The 18,777-nt window shown below is 44.6% G+C and overlaps 1 protein-coding gene across 2 annotated transcripts in view; it reads right to left on the minus strand.

Annotated features, from left to right (window-relative positions):
* Positions 1 to 18,777, minus strand: part of creb5b (cAMP responsive element binding protein 5b) — an 86,074-nt gene that overhangs the window by 48,658 nt on the left and 18,639 nt on the right. For both annotated transcript variants that reach the window (XM_080427393.1, XM_080427392.1), the window contains exons 4-5: positions 17,349 to 17,473; positions 14,014 to 14,156 (exon numbers count right to left, since the gene is read on the minus strand). In XM_080427393.1, coding sequence (XP_080283519.1) covers positions 14,014 to 14,156; positions 17,349 to 17,473 — 268 coding nt within the window. The remainder of the gene's footprint in view (positions 1 to 14,013; positions 14,157 to 17,348; positions 17,474 to 18,777) is intronic.

An 18,777-nucleotide genomic window follows, 5' to 3' on the forward strand; every position in this document is an offset into this window, starting at 1 on the left:
CGGTTCGGGGGTTCCCCCCCAACCCCACACCCACCCCCCCCCCCCACGACGAGACAAGACTCTGTGAAGAGTGAAAGCGTCTCTGCAACTCGCTTGGAACAGCGGCGGATCAGAAACAAGTCGCGGCGATGTCATCACGTTGTGACCTAACCACGGTATACGCCTGGGATACTCCGCCATGTTTACTGACTGCAGACGCAACTTCTGGAAACCTGTGCAACCTGTCTGTTCATCAAAGGACGCGGCTTTTAGCCAATGTTTTACCTGAATCCTAACCTACTGTGAGAAGGACATGAAAATCTGATATAACACTTCCTCTCACAACGGAACAATAGGATTCTGGTTAAACATTGTCAAAGTTGACCGTAAAACCTCTCCAATTTGAAAGATTTCCTCCTCATCCTTTACTCTCTCCCTTTCCTGGATCCTTCTCGTCCCTCTCATCCAGCCACCTGATCTTCCTCTCTTTCTATCCATTCCTAGTCTGTCTCCCATCTTCTCCATTGGTCTGCATCTAGTGGTCCGTCATTTTTCTCTCGTTCTCTGCTGAAGCGATCCCTCTTTTCCCCCCGCGCTCCACCCTCTCGTCTTTTCTCCATCCTCCATCCTCTCCTCCACCTTCCTTTCTGCCTGTGTTCGTTCGTCTCCTCCCTCCTTGTCTCGGATCCCCCCGTCAGCCCGTCCATCCATCCGGGATCTCCATCTCCATCTCCATCCTTCCCTCTCCTCCTCCTCCACCCTCCCAGTGGTTCTCTGTTCTCCCTCCTCAGTCTGAGAGAACCCTCTCCTCCTCTTCCTCGTCCACATCTGATCCCTCTCTCTCTCTCTCTTCCTCCACCTTACACCCTGTTGATCCCTCATTTCCTCTCTTCCATCTACCTCTGATCCCCCTTTCCTCTGCTGTATCAACCTCTGTCATTTGCCCTACATCCACCCGCCCCCCCCACACACACACACACACACACACACACACACACACACACACACACACACACACACACAACTACCCTGTCCTGCGATCCTGTGCAGCCGCAAGGCATGTCCCGCGCATGTGTGTGTGTGTGTGTGTGTGTGTGTGTGTGTGTGTGTGTGTGTGTGTGTGTGTGTGTGTGTGTGTGTGTGTGTGTGTGTGTGCGTGTGTGTGTGTGCGCGTGTGTGTGTGTGTGTGAGTGTGTGAGCACGCTCGTGCAGGAGCCTGCCTGCATGTGTGGTGGCCCCAGGGCAGTGATGACACAGGCCCGCTGGAATGAGCAGGGAACAGAGCCTGGGCGTTGCTCTCCGAACGCGCTATTAAACCCCGCTGCAAGTACACAATGAGCTCATCTTAATTCAGGTCAGATGTACATCCTGCGTTCTCTCTCTCATTCTTTCTCCCTCTTTTTCTCTTTAATTCATCACTGCACTACTTTTTTTTTCTCCCCCCCCCCCTCTTCCTTCCTCTGTATCTGCCTCTGTGACACAGTGTCCGTGTGCCCCCCCCCCCCCCATCCCCACTGCCGCAACATTTCACACGTGTGCAGCTCGCAGACCACCGCCGGCCGTGTTAGCCAGCCGCGCGTTGATGTGTGGGGTATATTGTCCGACAAGGGCCCCGGGGAGGGCTAGCGTCTCTCGGGTGTTCTGCATCTGTCCAGGACCCCCCTCGGGGGTGGACTTTCCTCCTTATCGCACGCTCGCTAAATGCGATCTAATCATAAACAATAATAAAGGAAGTTTGGTTTAAATTGTTAGGGGTCGTGAGGTCAGAGCTTTGCGCACGGAAAAAGTGAAAAGGCCCAGCGCTCTGTAACGCTCTGTAACCGATACGGTGCACGACACTAAAAGGTGTCGTGCACCGTAGCAGACCTACAAGCTCACAAGATCGTACTGTAGATCTGCTGTTTTCAGTGTGCGACACCGGTGTGCAGCCAAGAATAAATCTAGCTTAACATATCCATGACTCCTCTGCTTTGACACATGGCAAAATGGCACGGGAAATACGAAATACACTGGAGTTGTAACGGAACGAGTTTGTTTAATCTGACATGTGGAATAAAGGCCTCCTGACCGTTATGAAAATGTAGAACAAAATACAAGTGATTTATAATGGTCATTTAATGATAATTTAATTCCGGCAATCCAATCCACTTTTATGATGTTATCAACTGTCAGAAGGAGGCGGCTTCATTGCAAAATATCTAAATACCATAATCATTCAACACCCTCAGCCTCTAACAGGATCGAGATATGATCAATTGATCAATTAGCGTGTACAAAATGTCAGAAAAACATTTTGGGTTATTACTGATATTCACGTTTGTGAATATCCTTTTGAAAAGGAAAACACTCTTTGCTCTCTGTTCACGCTTCACTAGCGGTGCATTTTGGAATCATTTATATGGCTCTAGGAGTAGGAAGGAATGCTATGATTATGATTTATGTGAAGAAACAATAGCCCTAATAGTGCTGAAATAGCACTCTGTAGACTGCCCTGTCACAATGATTTTTCCACAACCAAGTCGGAGGAATCATTTTGTCTATCTTTTGCACTGCCGTGATAAAACATGTTCGCCAGCCCGGCTACTGTACATTGGTTGATTATTCACTCAATTATAAACAACGATACCCCACCCTAAACCACGCATTCAGTGGGCTCTAATCAGCATTTGGCAAATCACAAAAATCTTGCTGAAAAGGCATGCCAGGAGCATAGTAGCAGCTCTGTCGCTTGCACACTGCATCGCCTCGCATGGCACTTCTTTGTTGTTTTTTTATAGAGCACAAAGCCTGCAATTTATTTGTGCTCACTTCCGATGCAAGCCGAGACAAGGACCACAAGATGCTGAGGCACTGAGAGGTGTGAAAAATAACATGTATTTTAAGCCATGTGGGAACAAGCGTGCAAAGTCACTTCCTGCAGAGCGCAGCGTGGATATGTGACAGCCACGCTTCAATGCTTTCCTGTGCATTTTTTTTTGCAAATTGCTAATAAAGTATTCAATCAATCAATGTGATATAGAGAAATCAACAGGATAAAGTAAGTTACCACAAAAGATTGTGAACAAAATGGAAATGCAATGCATTGGACCACGTTGAAGTAATAACAAAAATCAATACATGTGCATGAGAAATACTATACCACTAATGGTGTGGTTGGTTAAGCCACTAACCAATACACATTACACACAAAACAAAAACCTTTGCGGTGGTTGAGGTGCAATATACTGTAGCACCGTACTGATTACTGGTCTTTAGGTACATCTAATGGTCCTATACAGTATATAGTACCAATTGACAAAGGTGCAATATAGATAGCACTTACTGTATACTTAATATTCTCAGCCAACTAAGTATAAAATAACGCTTAAGTGGTTAGTCGATTCGTTGACATATACAAATATTTGTACATGTCAATTAATCGAAAAAGTTATCAATATAATAATCTCTAAGAAAATAATTGATAGTTGAACCCTGCTGGACAGGGTTCGAATCCGACCAAACTTTCCTCCAGTGCCTCCCTGCTGTCTCTGGCTCAACGTGCCTTCTGTCTATATATCAATTAGAAACAAATAAAATACAGAAACGACTGCATTACTCAATCTGCTTACAAAACAATGAGAAAAACTATGTTTCTTTTTTGTTTTTTTTACAGAGTTCTAGGAAGTAGCCAGGAAAACTCCCTCTGCTAGCCAATAAGAGAGCAAGGTTTTGCTGACATCATTGGTCAGTGCTGCTTAGATCAAATGTTATTGATCCCTGGGGGGAGATCTGGTCAAAATGTAGTGCAATCAATTCCACAGACTAATTTTACTCTAGTGTGCTGCAATCTCCAACATTCCTGGGACTTTCACAATACATTTTCATTCCTTCAAAAAAATAAAAAGGTCAATGACTGTCTATTTCGAAAAACACCTGTTTTTTGAAAGAAAATCAACTCTACACACGCCACTACTACAAAAAGCAATATAATCCTAAATTGAAAAGTATGTTTCAAATATAAATTGATCTTTTATATTGTTGCTGTTGGGCAGAAACCTTGTATCTCCATATTACATATTTAAATTTTTTTCATGAATTAATGCCCTCTTATACTGTACTTCGTTGAAAGACAGTGTTAAGCAAACGTAGTGAAAATAGCCGATCTAGCTTACAACGCGTCACAATACGATGCGTTGTGAGCTTGTAGATCAGATATTTTTGGTAGATCAGGTCAATTTATGAACATTTTCACCTATACTTACACACCCAACATAGGGACGCCAGGTTGAAAAAAATCTCAGGTATATATCAGGTTTGGACATACAAGGTTGCTGAACCAACAACGACATATATAGTACAGTATGAAATGTATACTGTATATCACATTATAAAATATATTTTCATTACATGAGGTGGGACTAAGTATGCGACACTGTAGATATGATGTCCCCGAATTCCTCCACAACCAGAATGGAGGAATATCGTTTCCAGTGCCTTTGTGCCCCTCACCCACGTACACCGCCAACCCCCACCCCCCACCCCCCGCCCCCCACGTCTCCCTTTGTGAGTCAAAAGGTTGAGGTCTCCATGAAATGTTGTATCTCGCATGGTTGACTAGCTATGTCTAACACATTTAGCGCTGACATAACTCAGAACCAGATGTTTAGGATTCAAAAGCAGAGAAGCATTCAAATCCGTTGGGCAACCCTCTCCCCCCCCCGTTGTATGATAATGATAGCCGTGACATTAAGATCCGCTGCTTTTCTCTTAGGAGCCTGGCCTTAACGCTGGTTTGTGTCAGTGCAGATCTACCAGGGAGGAAGAGAAAGGAAAGAGAGAAAGTGAGGGGAGAAAGAGGAAGAGAAAGGATAGAGATGAAGGACAGAGAGAGAGGGAGGGGGAGAGAGAGAGAGGGAGAGAGAGAGAGGAGAAACAAGAGAGATAAAGAGAAGGGGGCAAAATAACAGAGAGCAGGGGAGAGAAAAAGAGAGAGGGAAGGGAGGGAGGGAGAGAGAGAGAGAGAGAGAGAGAGAGAGAGAGAGAGAGAGAGAGAGAGAGAGAGAGAGAGAGAGAGAGAGAGAGAGAGAGAGAGAGAGAGAGAGAGAGAGACAGAGAGAGGGATGGGGGAGAGAGAAGGAAAGAGAGAAAGGGAGGGAGGGAGGGAGGGAGGGAGGGGGGAGATAGAAAGAGCATGCAAAGTGAGAGGGCAAAAGAGAGAGTTGGAGAAAAGAGGGAGAGAAAGAGAGTGAAAGAGAGCATGAGGTAAATGAAATAGAGAGGGGGAGAGAGATTGACAAAGAGAGAGAGAATGGGAGAGAGGCGGAGAGGGGAGAGACAGAATGCAAGAGAGTGAGAGGAGAGAGAGAGAGCAAGCAAGAAGGAGAGAGAGAGCATGGGGTCCTCAGGTTTCATGCTGCAGGCCCGGCTCAGCCCTAAAGTAAATGGACTTGAGGAAAGCCTATCTTAATTGATTCCAAGCCTCAGAGCTCTTTAGTAAACATTGTGGAGCAATGAAAATGACTTGTTATCCTAATTCATTGGACGCTCTGCGCCGCGCGTTCGGCCGAGTCTTAGAACTGGCACAGAGACAGATGGGCTCTGGGTTAAATTGATTTTCACAGCAGCCGGGTGATTTTTCTTCATTTGGTGAGATCTGGGGGTTCTGTGGGAGCGGTGTGGTAAACAGAGCACGAAAAAAACCTGTGAGACAGAAGTCTCCACAAAAACCACACGCTCACATTTCCACCTCTTGCTACGGATAACTGTCTTTCAGCGGACATGGTTGCTGCTAGACATGGATAATTAAGGCTTTCCCAATTGTGGTATTAATCAAGTACGACTTCAACTACATAAATGGTTTAACCCATTAAGACCTGAGGCTACAAATGCCTTCTAAATCAGTCGTTCTCTTCACTTTCAAGATTTTTAAAAAATGTTCAAAAATAGCAGGTGTACAAGCTTGCAGCAACACGCTGTGAACTTGTAGATCTGCTATTTTTTAATAGTCAACGTATAAAATGACACAGATGCTTTCCTGGTTTTAATTATTTAAAATAATTGGCTTATAAAACAAAGTGGCATCAGAAGGACAACGCGGCATTGTAGGAGGCAAAAAGTTATACTCACAAAAGGTACAAAAGGTACTTCCTCCCACAAATGAGGTGATTAGAATTGATAAATCACTCACTATAATCTGCTAATGGCCAGTAAAAAAGAACATCTGTCAATTGTGCATTAATTAGTACGACCTTTTGGAGTAGCACTTTTGATGTGCCGTGTTTAGCCAAACCCTTCCCTCGATGAAGAATTACTTTTTCTTCCTTCACTGCTAACACAGGAGTGAACCTGTCACCTAATGGCCCGGCAGCCGGCATGTTTGTAAAAGTGTGGTTAGTTCTGTGAGTATAGGAAGTTCCTGCAGGGAGACCTCGGATTATGGAGCCGCTAGTTGGCACTAATGGCTTCCTGTGGAAGGCCTGTCCCTTCGGAGGACGGGTTTCCTCAGTCCACTTTTCCCGCTGATGTGAATATTTCCAGATCGCCTGTGCTCTCTCCCGTCGTGTGAAATCAACTCATTCCAGATAGGCTTTCCTATACACGTGGTACGATTCCCATCGTCCCATTGTTATGAACAAGTCGCTTCAGTCCGGTCGGGGCAACCCCCTAGGTTACCCTGGGGAGTACGAGGTCTGTCCCATTGTCTCTCTCTCTCTCTTTCTCTCTCTCTTGTCTTCTGAGATCTGACTTCCCCCTTTCAATAACAGCAAAGTTATATGATCGCACACAGGAAATATCCTGACTGTAAATGTAACTCCCAAAGTGTCGTAAAGTCTTTTACACTTAACAGGATCTTTCAGTATGCAGTATTCTAATTTATATTGAATGGACCTAATGCTAGGCAGCCTCTAGTATCTACAGAGGACTGAAACAGTGGCATATGGACAATTTATGCTCTGTCGTATCGTATGATGTGTCATGTGCCAAAAAATAGCCGATCTATAAGCTCACAATGCGTCCTATCTGCAGGGCTTATAGATGTGCAAAGGTATATAAGGCCAGTTGCCATGCTCTTTTCTCTTGGAGACTCTTTGCTTTGGATTTTTATTTCCTTGTTAGAGGTCGTTTGCACCACTGGGGAAAAAAAGAGGAAAGCAGCACCCTTTTGTTTATGTATATCTACCTGTTCCACCAAAGAGCATCTGTCTAGCAAGCCATTTGATCCATACAGCGCTTCCTTCCTTTGTTTTAAACCGCAAAAGTATGAGTCAGGCTTTTTAGACCATTCTGTTGTAGGAACCACCACACACATACATGTCACATATCATCACAGATTGTGGCCAACAGCATGTGCTGTATGAGGTCAGCTAGTACTCTCTCTCTCCCTCTCCCTCTCCCTCTCCCTCTCTCTCTCTCTCTCTCTCTCTCTCTCTCTCTCTCTCTCTCTCTGGCTCTCAGCCTGTTTCAAACTGGGATCTGACTGTTGTATTGAGCCAAGCCTCCAATATATCAAACAACATAACATTCTTCCTACCTAAATCAATGTTCTTTTGTCAGAACAAATGTGGTGGCCAATTTTATTTTTATTTTTTTTGGGGGGGGGGGGGGGGTGTCCCTTACCCACACACGTGATTTAGACCTGCCACTCGTCACGAATCACTGACGGATCAGTAGACCGTGAACAAGCTTTAATGACAGGTAAAGTCAGGTGAACCGGGCTCCAACAGTCTGTGTCTCTCTCTCTCTCTCTCCTCTCTCTTCTGTCTCACCTCTCTCTCTCCTCTCTCTTTGCTTACTGGCAGTGATTGCTGCTTCTCCGAAAGCGGGATGAAATTCCACCCGTGTCCGTGCACAATGAGTCTGTCGGGTTGTCAGTCAGGCTTAGTGATGGGCCTCCCATCCAATATTCACTAGCTCCTCCAAGCCATAAATCTACACAGGGCCAACATTGGCACAGTGCTGGCCCAAACGCGGAGACCGTCTCAAGAGTCTGTGAGCTGCTTCGCCCACAGGCCTGGTTTACGGTAACACACACACAGGGCTTGGCACGGAATGAGGGGGGCGACAACCATCGAAATCCAACCGGGAGTTATTGCTATACAACCACACAGATACTTTGGCTAACAGCACTGGTTTCAGAATTCTCTCTCTCTCTCTCTAGAAGCTTTTAAAAAATCGCGTGTCCCTTCAAGGGCATCTGCTTTCGGAGCAATGTATCGGCTTATATATGCATGCAGACCAAAAACCACACAGCTGTAACACCTATCACACCATTCACAACTTAAGCATCTCTTTTAGCTTGGAAATGGGTTAAAACCAATTAAACCCTATTCACTTCCAGGGGTCTATAGGTCCCTTAATTATTTTCCCCTCTACAACAAATATCTTCGCTGAAAATAGCTGATCTACAAGTTCACAACATATCGCAATGCAATGTGCTGTGAGCTTGTAGAGCAGCTATTTTTGCATGTTTGACACAGAATAAGGACACAAGGGTTCAACATCATGTTGTAATTGCTGATGCAAGTGAATGGTAGAGCAATAACACTTCATTGCTTAAAACGGGTTCTGTCACGTTGTTCTTGGGGCAAAGATACATCCATAAATCACGTCAAAAAGTGAAAGTTGTGTATCTTGTCTGTGTTTGCATGCACACGCACATGTTGTGTCTGCGTACGTGCATGCCCTTGTATTTGTGATTGCATGCATGAGTGCTGTGCTGCAGGCATGTGTCCAACTGTCCATTGAGAGGCGTGTGAGCCGACGTACAGCTACGTTCGTACGGCTTGTGTTTCCGACACGGAAAGACAAAAGTGAGGTCAAGCGGAGGCAAGCATTTACGCAATGAAGGCGTTAGCGCCCAGAAGCCGATAGCCCCACAGAGGTTCCTGAGCTTTATAAAATCAATGTGGGACGCGCCCATGCTAACTACGCTACACATTATGGGCCGACAGATCGGCAACACGCAAACACACACACGCAAAACAAAGCTCTACAAAACGGCTCCACGGCAACCAGATACAGAGAGTAATGTAACGGCATCGGTGCAACGGCCAACTGTTAGCTGTTATTACATCTGCAGCGCAGCGAGAATCGACGGGAGGAAACGGAGCTCAGGCGGTTTGCGATGGCCGTTCCCATACAGTGAAAAGGACTATTTTAGAGCATGAAATGTTAAACCGCTGGAAAAGAGCAGCCCAGGCAGCGTGGATGACCTCATCCTCATCCCCCGGGACCCTCCTGACATGCTCTGCTGTGTGGGACAATACTGAATCCATGGCAAAACATGAATGGCCGCACGCACGCACGCACGCACGCACGCACGCACGCACGCACGCACGCACGCACGCACGCACGCACACACACACACCCACACACACACCCACACACACTCTCTCTCCCAGATCCAGATGTAACACAACCCTGACATTACCTCAGAGACTACACTGGAATGACAATCAGGATTCAGACAATAGGAGCCCCAGCCTCGGGGGCCCTCGCCCCACCGGGGCCACTCCTGAGGTGGGGATACACTTCTCTCAGCACGGCTCCTAGCACATACATACAGTACATCTGATAGCATCAGACCTGCTGTCAGTCAGTCTATATATTCAGAGCGCTATACCGATGCATGGTGGGAAAAGGAACAGATGTACAGAGAGAGGTACGAGGGTTCAAGGTAGAAAGGAAAGAATCTCACACAATCTCTACCCTTGACCCATTCAATCCCGGAACGCATCTCTGTCATTTTAGCTGTCATTTAGCTTGCAGATCTGCTATTTTTTTTTAATCGTAAAAATTTGTGCAATAAGCGAACATTCGTAAAATATTTTGTTCCAGGGACCCTCCAGAAGCAAAGATTTGAGTTACAAATGTTCGCTTTAAAAAATATATATTCAAAGATTTGCACACATTTCCATTTTTTTCCCCAAAAATAGCAGATCTACAAGCTCGTAGCTGTGAGTATAAAATAATGGTTATAGCTCAAATCTAAAATGACACAGATGCGTTCCCTGGATTGAATGGGTTAATCACATGAACGTTACAGCATCCCTATTCTGGGCTGGTCATGTTAAACGAACATTGCGTTGTAACGCGTTGTGTGGTTGTAGATCGGCTATTTTCCAACAGAAGAGATTTGGCGCAGAGTGAAAAAAGGAGGGGATCAAGTACAGACCCTTGGAGGACCCCGGTTTAAGTGGTTAACCCTTCCTAGTATTAAATCCTGCCATGGGGCCTTCCTTATGTGAAACTCTGTGACATTTGTCTCCCGCTGAGCTTTCTAAACTGCAAACTGAGACAAAAGAAACATTGTCTGTCTGTCTGTCTGTCTGTCTGTCTGTCTGTCTGTCTGTCTGTCTGTCTGTCTGTCTGTCTGTCTGTCTGTCTGTCTGTCTGTCTGTCTGTCTGTCTGTCTGTCTGTCTGTCTGTCTGTCTGTCTGTCTGTCTGTCTGTCTGGCTGGCTGGCTGTATGTATGTCTGTCTGTATATGTCTGGCTGACTATTACTGTAGCAGTATATCTCGAGCAGTTATGAACGGATTCCCACAAAACTTGGTGGAAAGGTTGGGCTACGGAGGAAATTATTAACTTTTCACATCAACTGCATGGCTAAAACGGGCGGGTGGGGGGTGGTGGTGTGTGTGTGTGGCCTTTCACAAAAATGCACCTAACTTCTAAGAAGACTAACATGCATTAACACATACGTATATTATATGTGGGTTTTTTCTATCTTGTCTTTCGCGTCTTTTTTGAAAAAGGTTTATCATATGCTAAGGAGGAACTAACTGTTAACTTGGTGGAGGTCTGTGTTCTACTGAACACATCATAGTTAACATTTAGGCAAGTTTTGTGTCATTTTATTTTTCAACACTGAAATATCTAATTGTAATAAAATAAAATAAAATATCGGTACAAAATATGTGTTATTGGCTCACTCAGATTCCTACTAAATAAACAGAGCATGACAGGGTCGCGCAAGAGTCGCAAAACATAATGAGCTATTTTTATAGGTTTTAGAAAGATTTAAAGATTGAATGAAAAGTATTAATAAAAGCTTGTGACTAAATAATAACTACATTGGGTCCAGTGGAAAACAGGTAATTTTTTCCTGTTTCCTTAAGGCAACTCCGCACCAAACAGACTCGTCCAGACTATTGCAGACTACTCCAGACTGCAACAGACTGGTATTCGGTTGGCAAAAGTTGCCATTTAAGTCTGTCAGCCGACTGGCCATTCATGTGCTAATTTGACTTTTAGCGTGCCAGCGTTGCCAGGTCTGCTTATTATAAGCGACTTTGGGCTTGTTTCCCTGCAAAGCCACTTAGGGATGTTCCCAGCGTTTTTTCTTCACTGACGTGCAGTGGTGTAAAGTAACTAGTACATTTACTCAAGTACTGTACTTAAGTAAAATTTTGAGGTACTTTTACTTTACTGGAGTATTTCCAATTGTCTATACTTGTACTCCACAACAATTATTTGAAATGTTTAGTTACTAGTTACTTTGCAGATATAAATCATTATGAAACATACATTAACCACTTTAGCCCTATTTTATACCTATAAGCTATTTGAAAATAGCAGATCTACAAGCTCACAATGTGTTGCGATGCACGCGTTCTGAGCTTGTAGATCTGCTATTTTCAAACATTTTTGTACTTTTACTTTTGGTACTTTAAGTACATTTTTATACCAATACTTTAGTACTTTTACTCAAGTAAATGTTGAATTCCGGACTTTTACTTGTAACAGACTCAGAGTACATCTATTGCATTCAAGCCTGGAATTTCGTCATTTTAGGGGCAAGGCCACTTGGCCTTTGGTGTTGTAATTTTTTGGAGGGCACAAAGACCCTGCCCGGCTTTCCTGCCAGGGCAGGAAGGCCATCCAAAAAAATAATAAAGATTTTTAAGTCCAAAAATGATTTTTAAGTCCACGGAAATAATGCATTTAACTTGAAGGTTAAGGATGATTGTATTTTAATATATTATAAGAATAGTATAACTATCTGTGAAATATTACCCATTTATTTCACAAAATAATGTGTTGGCAAATGACCAATATTTAGTTATATAGGTCTCAATATGTCACATTCAGCCCTGGACTTCACTGACTGAAGTAGGGGTCACATTAATCACATTAGATTCACAGAATGTATTTTACCCACAAGTTATTTTCATTCAAATGAAATGTGAATGAACTTGCACTAATAATGACTTTAGTTGATTTTTCACTCTTTAAAATATAGTATTTCTTAATTATTAATAATTACAGCTTGTAGATTGGCTATTTTCACGATTTTAAATGTTTTTTAAATAATAATAAAAAAGGAACATACAAGATTTCCACCCGACAGCCATAATATATAGCCAATATATGGTTCTGTATCAGTATATGAGTCCGTTTTTGCAGATTTCATTCTAATTGGCTACTATGCCTGAATATGAATTTCATGAGCCTGGGTAGGTCACCCTGGCTTGGCGGAGATATGCCCTGTAGCACACTCCGCACAGCAGCAGCAGCAGGTGAAAGCAATTCACTTAATTGCTCGTTCTCTCTCTCCTCAATCTCTCGCTCGCTCTTTCTCTCTCAATCTTTCACTCTCCCTCTGTCTCTCCCTCTCTCTTTCTTTCCTTCTCTCTCTGCCGCTTTTTACCTCCCTCTTTCTCCCTCCCTCCGTTTCTCTCTCCGTCTCTCTCCCTTTCTTTCTCCCTCCCGCTTTCTCCGTTCCTCTCTCTCCCTCGCTCCTGGTATCTCCCTCTCTCTCACCCACTTTCTCCCACCCTCTTTCTCTCTGTCTTCCTCCCCTCTCTCTTTCTCTCCCCTCTCTCCCTTCCTCTCTCTCTTTCTTTCTCCCCCCTCTTTCTCTCCCCCTCTCCCTCACGAGAAACAGTGAATGTAGGTTTTCTTAGACATGGTCGCTTGTTTCTCTCACATAATATGGCAACACCGACAGCCCTCTGTTGTCACTGCCACTGCGCTACCAGTCGGCTAAAAAGCTGAACATGTTCGGTCGGCTCTGGGTCGGCCGAAAAGGTCCCGACGGACCCCCCGACGGACCCCTAACCGACTGGCCGACGCTTCCCGAAGCCAATTCGGCCCAAAATCGGGCCGATTTGGATTGGTCTGGAGCCAGCTTTAGGGTTCCTCAAGGTTTCCACCTAACAGCGACCCAAAGTGGGGTCCAAGGACCCCCATGGGGGGGTTCCAGGGGATTCCAGAGGGTCCCAGCAGGGGGTATTGATAGTTAGGAACCAAATGGACCCTTACAGATTTGTAACTCTGAAGGTGACTCTCCACCAAACAGACTACTTCAGACTACAACAGACTACAACAGACTACAACAGACTACAACAGACTGCAACAGACTGCAACAGACTGCAACAGACTAGCAGTCTGTTGGCAAAAGTTGGCATTTAGTTCAGCACAAACTGACGTTAATGAGGACTCATTTTTACAGGCAGTGTTGCCATATTTTTGGAGAGAAATAAGCAACCATGTCTAGGAAAACAAGGCCAAAAGAAGCAACTTAGGCCACATGGCCACAGCACTTTAAACCTATATGCAACACAAAATGCACAAAACATTTTCATGAAAAAAATTCAGAACCACTGGTTTCAATAATAATTAAAACCGCACCCCGCAACTACCAATTTTTACAAGCAACTTAATAGAAAAAGAAGCCCAAAGTCGCTTATAATAAGCCGACATGGCAACACTGATTACAGGGGCTAGGGAAGGGGCAACAACCGTTTCTCTACTCGTGCTTTGATTCACTTCCCTACCCCACTGCTATCCACGGCTCTACCGGTCGGGACACGACCGAATCTGCTCGGTCATTGATCGCCGGTATTATAGAAGTCCCGACCCGACGGGTCCATTTGGTTCCATTTGTTCACTCTTGGGAGTTATGGGGGTTCTGTGACCTAACGCATACCTAACTGTGTGGGTCCTTGAAATGAAAAGGTTTGAGAACCACTCCACTGCCCTATACTGTCCACAGTGTAACGTAGTCAGGTGTCATTGTGTGTAGTTTTCGTCAGCTGAATGTCACACTCACCCAATCTGCCTGTTGGTGGAGGGAGCCTGGGTGATGACGGAGCTGGACTGGGGGGATGGCAGGGTCTGCTGGATCACTATGCTGGTGTCGTGGTTGGACATGCGAGAGTGCTGCTGATGCTGGCCTCCCTGTCCGTGTATGCTCTGGAACCAGGGGAGAGAAAGAAAGAAAGAAAGAAAGAACAGAAGAAAGTATGCATTTGTTATTGTGTTATTATTATGTGTTATTATGTAATGTGTTTATCCACTTAAACCCTCTAGTCCCTCTTCGACGGTGTTCAGGATAAGGACCCCTTAGCTGAGAGAAAGATGAAGCAGGGACCCCCACTATATATTTAAAACAATTTTGTTGCTTTTTCATAGATTTCATAGATAGATTCATAGACTTGTTTGACAGCACTATCATCAGTGTTTTTTGTTCATTTCAAACATTTAACAACTTAAACCCTCAGTACTTAGTAAACCTGACCTTTGGCTCATGTTCTTGGTTTGCTCCTTTTTCCCTCTACACCAAACCACTTTGCCGAAAATAGCCGATCTACAAGCTCACAACTTGTTGTGAGCTGTGAGCTGCTATTTTCAGCTAATGTTACTCAAGTGGTTAACGTAAAAAAGAAAAAAAGGTCCTATCACACACAGATTTTGCGGCCCCCCTGCAGTAACTCTGAGGACCCCCTAGGGGTCCTGGACCCCCGGTTGAAGACCCCTGCTCTAGTCTTAGTAAAAACGGACCTGAGTTACATCTGTACTTGGGTCGTTTTTTTCTGTCTCTTCGCCAAAAATAGCAGATCTCACAACACGTCGTTGTTGTAGATTGACTATTTTTGCCGAATGTTCCCCCCATAATGGGGATGGTGGGGTTCACGTAGTTAAATTGAGCAACAAGGCAAGTAACATTTGTGGGAAATGTTCAAACTTAATGGTACCTAAAGTGTATACAGTACATGTGGAGGCAATTATTATTTTACACTGAAACATCAATGAGCAAATTTAAACAGCAGAAATTATTTGATTATGTGTGGAAGTTTCATTTATTTATTTTTAACATAGGGATATGAAATCATTCCCAGCATTTAAAGGAATGTAGGTGTACACATCTTCTATCCAGTACAATAAACCGACTTGCTTGGGAAATTAAAGTGATTCTTATAGTCATTATTATTTATTAGTTATTAAAAAAAGGATGTTAGGATTGCTTACACTTAAAATGTTGGCATTTAATTCACGCACGCATACATGCACACATGCACACACAAAAATGCACGCATGCAGGCACGCACACACGCACACACATTTATTTAGAGTTACTACATACGACAAGTGCAAGCCTGAAATAAGCTTTGCTCAGCATAATAGGTTGTTTGTTTTGTTTACTTTCCCAAATCAGAAATATCTCAACTGAGCTCACTCTGTTGCCCTTTGTCATGGAGCTGGTGATTTTTTTTGTGATAAAAAAAACCCATGAAGACACCTTGTGTTAAAAATCTGTAAATGAATCTTAAAATGTAATCACCTAACTGCCACATTAGAAATAACACAACATCATAATTATGTAAATAAAAAGCGAGCATTACATGACTGAATAAACACTAACTGGCAAGAGGGGGCTAGTACCATATCATGTCAGCATATTTCTGTTAATGCAATGACTGCAGAGTCCTTGAACTTACAAAATCCTGTTGCTTATCTCTGTCTCTCTCTCTCTCTCTCTCTCTCTCTCTCTCTCTCTCTCTCTCTCTCTCTCTCTCTCTCTCTCTCTCTCTCTCTCTCTCTCTCTCTCTCTCTCTCTCTCTCTCCAGTTTCTCCAGAGTCTTGCCGAGACTCGCCTCCTTGCTGACTCAGGAACCCTCCCATCATAAACCACAGAGGGCTGGGGAGGCTAGACGCGGCTGACCTGACCATAGACAAGCTTTTAGCGCCAACCTGCCCAGAGACAGACAGCAATACAGCAAGCCACACTGAAGCGCGCACGCGCACGCACGCGCACACACACACACACACACACACACACACACACACACACACACACACACACACACACACACACACACACACACACACACACACACACACACACACACACACACACACACACACACACACACACACACACACACACACACACAGACACACACACACACACACACACACAATGCACGGTACATCTCCTCCCCCAGACATAAGATAAGCAGTCTGCCTTGTGGTGGAGCTTGGTGCCCAGGTTACAGGTAACACGGGAGCCCCAAGATGGACCCATAACACACAGAAATGATCACTCCACCCCTTTCCCTTTGGCAAATGAGCAGAGCCAGACTCTAGCTGAGGTCACGGTAGGGCGGCGTACACACACAGTATGCGTGACCGTCTGGCACGATGCGTTTGTGTCGCTGTCACAAGCACGTACTGTGGCTGTCTCTCGGGGGCTGACGAAATGCTTTTTGCGCTTGTCCGTTAGAGGGGGGGGATAGGGAAACCTGAGAGATGGCTCGGAGAGGTGTTTGAAGTGCAGAGGACAGGTACAGAACTCGATCTCCTTCTCCGTCTAAACCCCCACCACCACCTGCCAGCATCATCCCTCTCTTTCTCTCTCTCCGTCTCTCTATCTAGCTATCTCTATCTCTCACTTTCTCTCACACAACTGTCAAAAAGCCCGATCGGAGTACAGGGAGCGTGGTGTGTGGCATGCCGGGAGGGCTGGGCGCAAGATACTATGACTATGTCGTCTGTGAGAAAGTGAAGGGAAAAAAAATAACAGACAACTTTGGCAAGAGTCAACGTTGTGTATACATACCTGAGGTTATCTTGGGTTTGAAAGCCACAGGTGTGGTGTGTGTACTTATGTGAGTACTTTCTCAAAAAGTGTTGCATCGCCAATGTTTGTGTGAGAGTGTGTGTGTGTGTGTGTGTGTGTGTGTGTGTGTGTGTGTGTGTGTGTGTGTCTGTGTGTGTGTGTGTGTGTGTGTGTGTGTGTGTGTGTGTGTGTGTGTGTGTGTGTGTGTGTGTGTGTGTGTGTGTGTGTGTGTGTGTGTGTGTGTGTGTGTGTGTGTGTGTGTGTGCGTGTGGTTTCTGGGGAAACACACACACACACACAGTGTGAGAGTTGCGGTTAGGATAGATAGTGTGAGCCAAGAGTGACTGATAATAATGATGATGTTGATGATGATGATAACGATGTTGATGATCATGATGATCATGAGGGGAGATAAAGGGACTACCCCCGGTCGACACCTGCGCATCCGACCTCACTAACAGCTGTGAGTTTGCAGGGAGGTGGGGGTGAGGGGGTTCCCCCTAGGCCCTCTCTCTCTATACTCTCGTGTCTCCTCTCATCTTTACCTGTTTGCTGTCCTCCGCCTCCTGGGCCTTGCGGAACTCCTGCTCGATGGAGCAGTCCAGCTCGCTGAACAGCCCCACCTCCTCACAGTTCTTCAGGAAGCGCGTCGGCGTGGGGGTCTGGTGGTCTGGAACAGGGAGCAGAGGGGTTTTGCATTATTAACCGATTACACCCTGGAAAGCATCTGAAAGCAACCTCGAAAGCATTATTTTATGCTTTGGCTATTCAAAAATAGCAGATCTACCAGCTTGGTAGATCTGCTATTCTTCGTGCCGCGCTGCAAGCTTGCAGATCTGATTTTTTATTTATTTTTTACTTTTGTGCAAATCTTTGAATATAATATTTTTCAAGCTAACTTTTGTAACTCAAATCTTTGTTTCTGGAGGACCCTGGAACAAAATATTTTGAGATGGTGGTCCGCAGCCAGATACATATAATTTTCTTGACATGAAAAAGTTTGAGAACCACTGATATAGCAACACAATTTTTTCAGAGAACTGTCAGGATTTAGAAGACATTTGTAGAATCAGCCTCAGGTCTTAATGGAGATCTTAATAAGATCTTTATTCATACAGGGTAAATCCTGTTGAGATACAAGATCTGTGTTTTTCGAAGGAGCCCTGTCCAATATATAGCAGCAATACAAAATGTTTCGACAATGTAAAAAACAACATAACTTGTTGAAATACCGCATTACGGCTGTTTACATCCGTGTCTGTCCACACTCTATTACAGTATAATTATGTGTTGAAGACTTTGGAGGAATTTAATGAACGTGTTTTGTGAGGTCACAGTGACCTTGACCTTTAACCATCTACATGTAATCACTTCCTCCTTGAGTCCAAGTGGATGTTTGTGCCACATGTCATGAAATCCCTTCAAGGTGTTCCTGAGATTCCAGTGGACGGACAGACAACCGGAAAAAAACATAATGCCACCGGGCACGGTTGTCCGCCAGTGGAGGCATAAAAACAATTAAAAGCAACAATGACACACATGCTGTACAGATTCAACTTCACAAACACCCACTAGACATGTCAAGAGATAGATAGTGTGGTGGTTAAGCCCCCACGTCTCTGGTAATCCCCGACTGGCCTGGGATCGGATCCAACTAGACTAGAGGCTTCTCTCACTTCCCTCCTGTTTGTTGCTGCTATACGATATAATTTGACTGTTCGCACATCATGAATTCGTTGAGCCCCATCTGTGACCTCTCTCATCTTCTGTAGCTCGAGGAGGAGTCACATAGTGTTATCGTCCAGGACTGGGGGAGCCGGACGGATAAAGGTAATTCTGACCTACAGTATTGTCCAATTTTGGATCTCAAATGTGATGGTATTGACGTGTAAAAATGATATTTTGCTGTGAAACAAAAAAAAAGACTGCAGAATTTAACATGAAAACTCATTGCCGATCTGCTGCTGATCAGGG

This window comes from Gymnoscopelus braueri (assembly GCF_963280865.1).
Source record: "Gymnoscopelus braueri genome assembly, chromosome: 4".
Classification (NCBI taxonomy): domain Eukaryota; kingdom Metazoa; phylum Chordata; class Actinopteri; order Myctophiformes; family Myctophidae; genus Gymnoscopelus; species Gymnoscopelus braueri.